The sequence below is a fragment of the Squalius cephalus genome, assembly GCF_949319135.1.
Source record: "Squalius cephalus genome assembly, chromosome: 1".
Classification (NCBI taxonomy): domain Eukaryota; kingdom Metazoa; phylum Chordata; class Actinopteri; order Cypriniformes; family Leuciscidae; genus Squalius; species Squalius cephalus.
This window is the reverse complement of record NC_137122.1, coordinates 53,074,258-53,086,935: the sequence shown is the minus strand read 5'-3', so window position 1 is coordinate 53,086,935 and position 12,678 is coordinate 53,074,258. Positions and strand designations below refer to the sequence as shown.

General features: G+C 42.6%; 1 protein-coding gene across 1 annotated transcript in view; it reads right to left on the bottom strand.

Moving 5' to 3' along the window:
• Positions 1-12,678, bottom strand: part of LOC307150435 (tripartite motif-containing protein 16-like) — a gene marked incomplete at its 5' end in the record, with an annotated part of 153,144 nt that overhangs the window by 88,404 nt on the left and 52,062 nt on the right. Inside the window, 3 exons of the mRNA XM_079857684.1 lie at positions 8,886-9,045; positions 9,523-9,756; positions 9,842-9,937. Of these exons, the coding sequence (XP_079713810.1) occupies positions 8,886-9,045; positions 9,523-9,756; positions 9,842-9,937 (490 nt within the window). The remainder of the gene's footprint in view (positions 1-8,885; positions 9,046-9,522; positions 9,757-9,841; positions 9,938-12,678) is intronic.

Sequence of the window (12,678 nt, the reverse complement as noted above, 5' to 3'; positions counted from 1 at the left end):
CCAGAGGAGGCCTAGAGTAGACTCTAAGGGATCAAGAGAAGGATGGTGTGATAACCAGAGCTCTGTTTGTTCTGACCTGGCTTCAGGAGGTAAGTGACAGATGACCTGAGGATCATTACTGGCCCATTGTCTGATTTCGAAGCCACCAGAGGAGAGGGTAGTGCGAAGGCTATGAAGGAGATCTCTGGCTTCCTCTGGGGTAGGGAAACTCTGTAAACAGTTATCCACGTAGAAGTTACTGTGTATGGAATTGTGAATGTACTCATCTGCCTGAGCATCTTTGATGATCCTCTGGAGGATGTAAATGGCGCAGCAAGGGCTTGAGGTTGTGCCAAAGGGGAGGACTTGCCATTCATACACAGTTGGAGGAGCTTTACAGTCCAGGTCACGCCAGAGGAATCGCAGGAGAGGTTTATCCTGGGGCAATAGGCGCACCTGGTGGAACATTGATTTAATGTCTCCACTGATTGCAATCTTGTGCTGCCTAAAACGGAGCAAAACTCCAAGGAGGGAAGGCCCGAGGATTGGTCCAGGAAGTAACTGTGAGTTCAGACACTGATTTCGGTAGGAGAAGGAACAATCAAACACAATGCGATCTTTACCATTGTGATGCACATTGTGGTGGGGTATGAACCAGGACTCAGGAGTATCTTCTATTTCAGAGGATGACAACTTCTTTACATACCCAGCATTAACTAATTTCTGGATCTCGCCAGTATAGGTCTCTGCCTGTTGTGGATTTTGAAGAAGTCGCCTTTCACAGCTGCGGAGACGGGACATTACTGCCTCCTTGGGGGCCTTCAGAGGGGGCCAGGGGTCTACACGGAGGAGGGGTGCCGCATATCGTAGGACGCCGTCAACAGGTGTTCTGATAGTTTGGGTCTCAAGCTGGTGCATTGCCTCTTGATCCTGTTTGGACCGAACCACTGCATTCATGCTTCTCTGAGGTAACGCATCAATCTGCCATAGTTTCTGAACATTATGGTGGATGTCATCAGGTGGGCATTTAAAGGAGATATAATGAGAACAAGTAGAAGGTAAGCTAGAAAGATCTCTTGCAGGACCCTGCAGTGTCCAGCCGAGCCGGGTCTTGATTGCTACAGGGGTTCCAGGAGGGCCTAATTTGACAGGTTGTGTTGGGATGATAAGGTGTGTATGATCAGCCCCTAGAAGGAGAAGTGGTCTTACTCTATTAAGCTGTTTGAGAGGGAGCTGACGGAGGTGTGAGTAGCGCCGCTGGAGGAATTTCACCGGGTGAGAATGTTCTGACAAGGATAGCTGTTCAGCAGTGAAGGCTTGACTGATGACATAGGACTTATTAGGATGCACTTTAGGAATAAAGGTGAAGGATACAGAAGCTCCATTAAGAGTCTGAACATCCTGTCTCACAGTTCTCAGCTGTAGACTCTCAGATTTACCTTTTAGCTGAAGTGTTTGGGCAGCAGAGTGAAGGAGGATTGTTCTTTCGGACCCATCATCCAGTATGGCATAAGTGTCTAAGGATCTGTCTCCATTGCGCAGGGTCACTTCAACTACCTTCAGTAGTACTTTATTGCAGTCACTAGGGTGGTCAAGATATAGATTTTGCACTTGCCTCTGGTTAACGTTGCATAGGATGTGTAGGTGTTTCCCATTACACTGGTTTGCAGCGTCCCTTCAGGTCACATTGGGTTGTAAAGTGATCTCATAAACATTGCCAACAACGTCTATGTTCCTTGATCCAGTTAGTTATCTGTTCTTTGGTGAACTGGAGGAAATCACCACACTTACTGACATGATGTTCGGTAGAATTGCAGTAAGCACACACTGGATAGGATTCAGCCAAGTTGTTAGGAGGCTGAATAACTTTCGGTGAGGGAACTTGGGCTTTGGAGGAGGTCATGTGAGAGGAGGTTTTAATACCATGGAGTATGGTTGTACCTCTTAATGGGTGAGGAGGTGGAGGATAGGGGTGCAACGGTACAGATAGCCCACGGTACGGTCCGTACCTCGGTTTTTGGGCCACGGTCTCGGTTCGGTTTCGGTACATGTTTTGTGCAGAAAGAGACTGCTATTTCATCCCAAAAATATGTTTTATTTTTCTTATGAGCATAAACAGAATGTCATAGTAGGAAGAACATCAATGTGTGGAATAAATTAACACTCTAGTCTGTACTGAACAACACTAAGTAATACAACCTCTTCAACTATCACTTATATGAAATACAAAATGTAAACAAACACACTTCAAAATATTCAAGTGGATCCCAATTCCAAACCTTGATAACTGGTATATGAAGTGATCAATGTGAAAGAAAAAGTGCACTTTTACCTTTAACAAACATAAATTAGCTTGTGCTTTGAATAAAAAAAAGCAGACCAAAATAATATAATAAAAAAATACTGCATTCAGGATACAAAGTGCAATGTTATTTACTCATCTTTTTGCACAAGAATCTCTCAATAGTGGATGAGTCTATCAACACTGTCTGGTGCAAGGCGAGACCGGTTGGCACTAACGATGTCCCCAGCATTGGAGAAAATTCTCAACTTTTCAGAATGCCGCAAGCGCACCGTAGGTCACGTGACAAGAACCAACCAGAGCGCAGCTGATGGTTGCTTTAGCAACGACAGACGCCTCCGGAGCGCAACCGCCCTAGCGCTTTGGAAAAAGGAGAACGCGGCGCGCCTAGCGTTTTCTACGCATTTTTAGGCGCGATATGTGAACGGCGCCTAAAGCAAAAACTAAAAGGATCAGCGCGAGCTCAATGGCAAAACCGAAGTCCCGCGGGACACAAGGGTAGATTGTCCCGTGCAGGGCTGACCGAACGGTCCGGGATTTTACCGTGTACCGTTGCATCCCTAGTGGAGGAGGCCTCTGCCGGATAGGCTGAAATGTCCTTTCTCTCCTAGGCTGGCAGCGGGCTTCTTGTTGTAGCCAGTTGGAAAAATCTAGGAGGTTATAGGAAAGGGAACCTGGTCTACTCAAACATATCCATCTATTAAACTGGCAGAACTGCTCATGGGGAAGCTTCTCTAGAAGTCGCTCAACATGTGAGCCACAGGTAAGCTCAGAGAGACCTTCAGGGCCCATGGACTGAAGAAGGCCCACTAATGCCTGCACTCGAAGCGAAAATTGGTCTAAGCCTCTACCGTCACCTGTACAAATAACAGGCATCTCCATGATGGTCCGGAGCTCCTTCAAAGCAAGCTGTCTAGGTTGACCATAACGCTCATCTAGGGCTCGTATAGATTGAGTGTAAGGATCTGGGGCATAAACATCAGCCAAAGCAAGTCTCCTCGCCTGGTCTACCTTTAGATGATCCAACAGGATGTGGTATTTATATTGCTCTGATTCTCTTGGATCTAACAAGTTGGATAGGGCCATCTTTAACATCATGTACTGACATTCATCCTCCCTCGTGAGATCAGGGAAAGAAGGACCTTCTACCCTCCTATGGTTTAACTGCAGGGGGCCAATAGGAGGAACTAGCTGGTTTAGAGGGGCAGCCGATGTCAGGTGGTGGGGCTGCACATTGAGAGGCTGGTATGCCGGCTGGACAGAATAGGACAAAACACCAGGCAAAGGTTGATTTGGCAGTGTATAGGCTGGGTGCATGGGGTTATATGAGGCTGGTGCTTGATATGTGGCAGGAAACTGACCACAGCCAGGAGGATGCGTGCTCTGCAACGATTGTGGCATAGGTTGGGTAAGAGGGGCACGACTTACAAGAGGCAGAGGAGATGGAAGCTGTTGCTGAAGTAGAAGAGGAGGGGGCGGCCTATGGTCCTCTGTATGGGCTTGTGGAGATGCTGCTGATTGAAGGTTAAGATTATCAGGGCAAGGGGATGGCAAGCGAGACCGTGAGGAGTGAGTGCTGCTCCGAAGCATGCACTGCTGGATTAGTCTACCCTGATTTCTTAATTCTTCTACCAATTTCTGTAGGAGTGCAGTCCGAGTATCAGGAATGGGAGCAATTGGAGAGGTATGTGGGTGTTCAACATGGGGTTTGCACTCTCTCAGATAGTACAGGTGAGTAAGGGTGTGGAATGTCCTCCTGAATGTCTCCCTCCGTGGGCAATTCCAACTCCTCTGGCTCTTCCTCAGACTCATCTTCTTTCCAGGGTTGATAATGAGGACCAGTACCAGGAATATCTGCAGGATGGAGCAGTTGTTGTTCTGGTGCTTCTGCTGTAGGTTGCGACCGCTGATGATGTTGCAGGATGAAATCATCATAACTTGCGGGGAGCTGAGCTTGGCGACGTGGGCGCTCATGTTGAGACAATGAGGGCAGGGAGTGACTAGACATATCCACTGATCATCAATGAGCTCCGGCTCGAAGGACCATGAAAAGGAGTAAGAGGATGCTTAGGTAGCTAGCTTGAAGCCAATGGGGCTGTCAGTAAGAACAGGTCCAGTCTAGTCACTCTGATGTTAAGGTCTTTATTTTCTTTCCAAATCAGGTATTGGATATGTGTGTGTATGTAGGGGTGTATGTGTGCACGTGTGTGGTTTCTACAAAGAACAGAAATACAATGTTTTAGTTTACAATAATCAGAACATTGAATTCACAGGAAATAAAGTAATTTAAACAATACATGAGGCCATCTAATCATAATATAATCTCAAATACATATCTAAATAACTAAAGAACATGCCTAAGCAGGAAATACAGCAAAATAAAAACATTTAGGACAAACTTAAGAAATACAGAATAGTTAAGTGTCAAACAAAAGCACTTACATGGTCAAATACGCACACGCAGGAAAAAAACAAAGGAGAAAGAACTCAGTCCTCTGCACAGTGCATCCATGTGCACCAGAATGAAGGTGCTGTGGGCACAGGTGCAATTTATAAAGCCTGATAGTGTCCTAATTGGCTTGAGATCAGGTGGGTGGAGCTAGAAGTTAATTGGAAAATTAACAAGCCAAGAGGGGGTGTGGCACATACTTGGCACCTTGAAGCTTAGGGACACACAACTTCTCAACACACACAAACACACAAAACCATTGATCCTACCATTTATTTGATTATTTGGTTTACACCGACCTCTTGCTGCATTTCTGAAACTTATTTTGATTTTAATTTCTGAAACTTATTTTGATTTCTGCTTTCCTTTGAGTAATTCAGAAAAACATCTCTGAAACTTATTTTGATTTCTGCTTTCCTTTGAGTAATTCAGAAAAACATTTCTGAAACTTATTTTGATTTTAATTTCTGAAACTTATTTTGATTTCTGCTTTCCTTTGAGTAGTTCAGAAAAACATTTCTGAAACTTATTCTGATTTCTGCATATCTGTATATTGTCCACTTTAATTGCAACAATGTTTTTGGACATCAATTCAATTGAATCTCTATTTTTGGTTACACCAAAATTTTGCTGACACTCTTCATGAAATGTTGTTTTAACCCAGCACTGATTGTTTTGTTAGAATGCCATTTATTTAAATGTTTCTAGAAACAGGGTAAGAGCTTGTAAGATCTTCCTTTGTCCTTCCTTGACCCTCTATAGGAGTACTATTGGCGTGGTAATTACATGGTATTTTACATTGAACATGACATGATTTTGCTTTATTGCATTATGCGTTCCTATGCATTTCCTTACGACTGTAAGTTCATATGTGCTCAATCGTGAAGCGGACATTTAAGATGCTTTTCAGGTGTCTCACACAAAGCAGTGTGGATCAAAGGAGAACACCTTCATCCACTGAGGTCTGCCCAGACCACCGTACCGCTGGAGGTGACAGGGTTGGTCAAGAAGGGACAGATCATCATCGTGGAGAAGGTGCCAGGGAAGCGGAAGTTTCTCCATGAAGGAATGACACGTCAACTGAACAAGTCACAAAAGGTCCAGATTGACTCTATGAACTTTGCTCACGTCACAGGATTACAGGAAGAGAACCTGAACGCATTCATCCACCTGCTGGACTCAAGCTATACACCTGGTGAGAACAGGTGTTCTGCAGGTGAACACAGCCCACTGAGCGTCTACAGATGCCAACATTGCAAAGACAATTTTTGTGCTACATCTTCAAGGATTATAACAAACGTCTTACTGTGACCCCATAAGTGTTCATCAGAATGTGACCCATGGGATCAAGGAGGGAAATCTGTAAGACTGGAAATACTGGTTGAGGCCTGGTCTAATGAGACAAAAGGGCCCTGCTGGCTAATTACCATTTGACCTCCCCATACAACCTCACACTAAGAACTCACACAAGAACATGGTTTAAAGTGAATGTTTATCATTGACTGTTATGTTTTTGGTGTCATTTGAAATGTCTCAAAGTGAGTGGTACAGATATCTCATATCCAGATAGATAAAATAAAAGGTAATGAGGTTTATAGAAGTTTAGAGAAAACTGGTTAAGCCATTTGAGGGTGGCCTCCCCCATCCCCCATGTCACCTGGTCAAGGGGATAAAGGAAGGTGTGCTCCCGCTCTCTGGTCTCGTCTTTGCTGGACACGAATGGAGTAGGTGGTCTCTCTCTCTCTCTCTCTCTCTCTCTCTCTCTCTCTCTCTCTCTCTCTCTCTCTCTCTGATACAAGTTGGGTAAGATTATTTGGTGTAACCAATGTATAACCATGTTCTAGATATTTGAATTGATTGTGGAATTGATCTCTGATATCTGAAATATTACATTGTTACATATGTTTATTCTATCTGATTTTGACATTGTTCATTTAATGGTTAAAAGGAATAGTCAAACATTCGCTTACTTTTAGTGAGGCACAGATATTATTAAAACCTTTCATTTATGGAGTCAGATGAAATAACGAGCAAATATATGATTAATGTATTGCAAATTTAACCAACCAATACTTTGCATGAGTGAGGACAGAACACGTGATAACCTTCCGCGCTGGTCGGACGCCGGACTTTGGGCCGATCGAGCGCGAGCTTACAAAACCATCAAGGGATGTTTGTAGAGTTGATGCACTTGCTCATGTTGCACTTTGTGGCGATAAAAAAAAAAAAAAAAGGAGCTTTACGCACACATCTTCGTTTTGTTTACTTTTATTTTTTACTTTCACTTTGCGTGTATGGGGAGGCGCTTTTCAATTAACGGCGGAGGCAAGGAGGATATAAATGTGGGTTCGTACCTGAGAGAGGGCGCGTCATCCGAAGGTTTAAAGCTGTGGGAGTGATTGTTTGGATTAGTATTACCGTATGAAGGGGAGAGACGGCCGCTTGTGAGCTGAGGTTTCCTGTGAGTGATGTCTGGTGCGTCGCGGAGTTCACTCAACTTCACTGCGTTGTACATCTTGATCATCTGGTTTTAATAAAGCTGAAGACAAGTATGGGCTGCTTAAAGGGGACCTATTATGCCCCTTTTCACAAGATGTAAAATAATTCTCTGATGTCCCCAGAGTGTGTATGTGAAGTTTTAGCTCAAAATACCCAACAGAATTTTATTTACAGCACGTTTAAATAATCATTTTTTGGGTCTGTGAAAAACGCACTGTTTTAGTGCTTCTCCTTTAAATGCTAATGAGCTGCTGGTTCACGGGACAGGGGGCGGAGCCTAAGCAGCCGCGATCAGAGCCAGAGAACAGTAAAGATGATAATAATAAAACAGACAGTCACAGTAATGGTGTTCATTTCGACCATAAAAATGCCTACAGAGTCAGAGAATATATGCTGTATGGAGTTGGAAAAGGTATAGTTTAGTTTAATTACGATTATAACCTATTTGGCATTGCTTGTATACACTATTACTGCAAGCCTGCTGTAGGACTCCGTCTGACGATCTAATTGTCTGAATGATGACACAAAATATACTGATGAGTTTAATAAAGTTTACTGTATGTCACACAAAAGATGAAGCATCAGTTTTTCTTCAGAAAATCACTGTTAGAGCTGAGTAAACAGTATAAGAAGTGCATAAGTAACTTACATAAGTTTCTGTTGAGTTGAGGGAGGATTTTCTTTGAAAACAAAATGAATCCACCTCGTCTTCACTGGCTAGCAGATTTCAAGAGTAAATAGAGAGAGCTATGTGAATGAATACATCCAGCTACAACACCTTCAACGCTTGGGAGATGCTTCGACGCTTCTCGTGAGTGCATTGCTGCAGCAATGGCTGATGTGTACAACTCGCAGTGAACTCGATCAGGGCGGGTCTAAGTTATAACGGCAGTGTCACTCAACACTCGTGGGCGGGGCCTGTGGCTTTAGTGATGTCACTAAAGCCACATTCTGAAAACGGGTCGTTTGGAGAGACTGCTTTTGATTTATGGAGATTAAAAAAAAAGGAGTGAGTGGATTTTTATCACTGTAGGGTGGTTGTGTACACACACTGCCAACACACATTTATGTCCAAACACCATACAAAAGTGAATTTTGCATAATAGGTCCCCTTTAATCCGCCGAAACGGTGCCTGACAACAACACCCCCTAGATCCCTTCATAAACAACAAACTTGGTGACGCGGCGATTGCTACAGGGATTTTTTCTTTTTCTTTTCACCCTTGAATTGCATTGTTGAACAGTTTTTTTTTTTTTTTTTTTGCTCTTGAAGGTTGTTTTGTGTTGTTTTTGGGACATTGAAAAATAAATTTTTCTTTTTGCTAACAGTTGTCGCTGACAAATATATTTTTTTGTAAATATTGTAACCGGTGGTTTTTTGCTATCCGGGGAAAAATACCATCTTTGTCAGGAAATTCCTGGCTGGCGCCCGAACAGAAAGAATATATTATTTCTTTGAAAGACTTTTTGTGCTAGGGTGGTCACCACCGTTACAACTTGAATTAAAGATGAACTGTGATTTATAAAGTGGGATGCGTTTAGGAAAATTATTTGTGCTTATGTTTTAGAAATCATAGAAACATTTCAGAAACTTTTGTACGTTCAGATTTCGGATCTTTCTGCGCACGTCTGTATAATCGAGGCGCAGGACTTTACCTCTATCAGAGATCTTCTTGAGCTCCTCTTTGCAGAAATCCTCCAGTTTGTCTCTCAGCTGACGGACAGATTCTCTCACGCCATCAAAAGAGGAGAAAGAACTGAAGGAAACGTCGGGTTCATCTGTAGATTCAGGAGGTGCTGAGACAGACTGGAAACTCTACACAAAACGGAAATCAAAACTCATCATCTCCACACTTCAGCCAATAACCTGCACTATATCAGATCTGAGCGGCTCTTGTTGACTTCACTTCTCTTCAGTGACTCGCTTCAATCCAGCACTTTCACACAATCAGCACATTCTTCTCATTCATCATTTATGCTACAAACTCTAGTATTTCACACTTACACTCCTTGTGAAAAAGAAAGTACCGTACTTGAAACAGAAATAATATACTATAAAAATATATATGTGCAGATTGGCTGTAATGTTTTCAGAAACTTATTTGCATGTTATTTGCAGTTAAATGAATGTGGTATAGTTTAATATGTATTTATTAAATGCAAATAGCTGAGCTTTAGAGTGTTTAGAGTGTTTGCCCCGCTTAAGTTAGTCTCATTCTGCTCTCATGAAATGTTTCTCTGTGAGTCTCTTGCTCAAGTCCACTATGATCCAGTTCTTCTAGATCTCTGTTACCTGCAGGAACTGGATGTGATGGTGTGTGTGTGAAAGCTGTTCCAGCTCAGCGTCTCTCCTCCTCAGATCATTGATCTCCTGCTCCAGTCGCTCCAGTCGTCCTTCAGCTCGACTCACTGCAGTCTTTTTCTGATCTCTGATCCGCTGTGTCGCCTCAGAGCGGCTTCTCTCAATGGAGCGGATGATCTCAGTGAAGATCTTCTCACTGTCCTCCACTGCTGTGTGTGCAGAGCGCTGTTACACACACATCACAATCACACAGTGAGTTCAGTGAGTCCAAACTGAGACGTCTCACACTTCTCTTCTTCTCCAGACTCACCTTATGAGACTCCACAGCCTCTCTCAGCTGATGAAGATCTTTCTGTCTCTGCTGGATTCTCTGACGGATCTTCATCTGCGTCTCCTTCAGCTGTTTCTGGAGGACAAACCAATGACAGCGAATGACACATAAAACTACTGTCACACAATAAGGGTTAAAGATCTAGCATGGCAAGTTTATACTGAAGGTTCAAACCACAGATCAGTGAAGTTTGATGTTATTGACATCATCATCTTTGATTTGGGCTCTGCGTACATGAGTTGATCAATGATTTGATTTGTGAATCAAAATTGGTCCTTTAAAGATGGTATCAGTGATTTCAGGCCCCAGTTTTTGTTTATCACATTCATCTAATCTTCCCTAACGATCCGCTAGCTGCCCACCCCATAAGCATGCCGTCAATGATTCCAACCAATCACCGACAGGGGGAGGGTGTTGTGAGGTTTTGGGCCAGCTTCTTCTTCAGCTCCGACTTCGCGTGCAGCCGTGCACGAGCACAAAACCTCACAACACCCACCCCCTGTCGGTGATTGGTTGGAACACTATTTGTTTTGGTTTTGAGTGGTTGGTGAAACCAATTGTTTTTGTGAGCAGATCTCAGAGCCTATAGGCTGCCTACTACAGATATGCGGTTTTTTGACGGCATGCTTATGGGGCGGGCAGCTAGCGGATCGTTAGGAAAGATTAGATGAATGTGATAAAAAAAATGTTGGGCCTGAAATCACTGATACCACCTTTAAAAAAAGTACTTTTAAAAGTAGCATTCCTTTAAAAAAGTGCATGTAAATAATATACTTTAAAAAGAATATACTTGAGTGTGAACTGAACATAATGTTTCCAGACACGTAGTTGCGTGTTAATTACCATTAAATGAAAATGTATTATAGTTTAAATTTATATTTAAAGCAATTTGCTGAACTTAACAGTGATTTCTAAGTACTTCTTCATATGTACAGTGGGGCAAAAAAGTATTTAGTCAGCCACCAATTGTGCAAGTACTCCCACTTAAAAAGATGAGAGAGGCCTGTAATTTTCATCATAGGTACACTTCAACTATGAGAGACAAAATGAGGAAAAAAAATCCAGAAAATCACATTGTAGGATTTTTAATGAATTAATTGGTAAATTCCTCGGTAAAATAAGTATTTGGTCACCTACAAACAAGCAAGATTTCTGGCTCTCACAGACCTGTAACTTCTTCTTTAAGAGGCTCCTCTGTCCTCCACTTGTTACCTGTATTAATGGCACCTTTTGAACTCATTATCAGTATAAAAGACACCTGTCCACAACCTCAAACAGTCATACTCCAAACTCCACTACGGCCAAGACCAAAGAGCTGTCAAAGGACACCAGAAACAAAATTGTAGACCTGCACCAGGCTGGGAAGACTGAATCTGCAATAGGTAAGCAGCTTGGTGTGAAGAAATCAACTGTGGGAGCAATTATTAGAAAATGGAAGACATACAAGACCACTGATAATCTCCCTCGATCTGGGGCTCCACGCAAGATCTCACCCCGTGGGGTCAAAATGATCACAAGAACAGTGAGCAAAAGTCCCAGAACCACACGGGAGGACCTAGTGAATGACCTGCAGAGAGCTGGGACCAAAGTAACAAAGGCTACCATCAGTAACACACTACACCGCCAGGGACTCAAATCCTGCAGTGCCAGACGTGTCCCCCTGCTTAAAGGAGAAGTTCACTTTTAAAATGAAAATTCTGTCATCATATACTCACCCTCATGTTGTTTCAAACCTGTATGAATTTCTTTCTTCTGCTGAACAGAAAGGAAGATATTTAGAAGAATATCAGTAACCAGACAGTTTTTGGGTCCCAATGACTTCCATAGTAGGAAAAAAATATACTATGGAAGTCATTGGGACCCAAAAACTGTCTGGTTACTGATATTCTTCTAAATATCTTCCTTTCTGTTCAGCATAAGAAAGAAATCCATACAGCTTTGAAACAACATGAGGGTGAGTATATGATGACAGAATTTTCATTTTAAAAGTGAACTTCTCCTTTAAGCCAGTACATGTCCAGGCCCGTCTGAAGTTTGCTAAAGAGCATTTGGATGATCCAGAAGAGGATTGGGAGAATGTCATATGGTCAGATGAAACCAAAATAGAACTTTTTGGTAAAAACTCAACTCGTCGTGTTTGGAGGAGAAAGAACACCATACCTACTGTGGGTGGAAACATCTTGCTTTAAGGCTGTTTTTCTGCAAAGGGACCAGGACGACTGATCCGTGTAAAGGAAAGAATGAATGGGGCCATGTATAGTGAGATTTTGAGTGAAAACGTACTCGGTTACTAACGTAACCTCGGTTCTCTCTAGAAGAGTGTTACGTTATGTGTATTTGTTTTTGTGCCTGTGTATGTTTTGTTTTTCTTTTTCCTGAGTTTCAGATTACGGCTGATTTGATAACAGCCTGCCAGCGGTAATTGGGTGATCATATGATGACTCTGCCTTTAAAGACGCCTCTTCCGCTTGACATGAGGAACGGTTGCGGCTTCGGGTCGGTCGCAGCGGTTCTGGCTTCCTGTTAGCCGCCAGATCAAAATGTTGTTTTTCTTGTGTTCTTTGGCTGTGTACTTTATTTAGAATGTGGTGATGTAGGAGAGACCTGCCCTTTTGGTTTGGAATTTATTTATTATGTTTTTGATGAGCGTAGTTAGGTAAGCTTAATGTCGTTTCTTTCATTTTCTTTGTGGTAGGTTACTTACGTGGTTTATTTAATTTTATTAGATTGGGTTTTGTTTGTTATTTTGGGCCTTGGGTCTCTCTGACGAGAATACCACTTTATTCATTTATTTCTGTTGATTTCATTGTTAATGA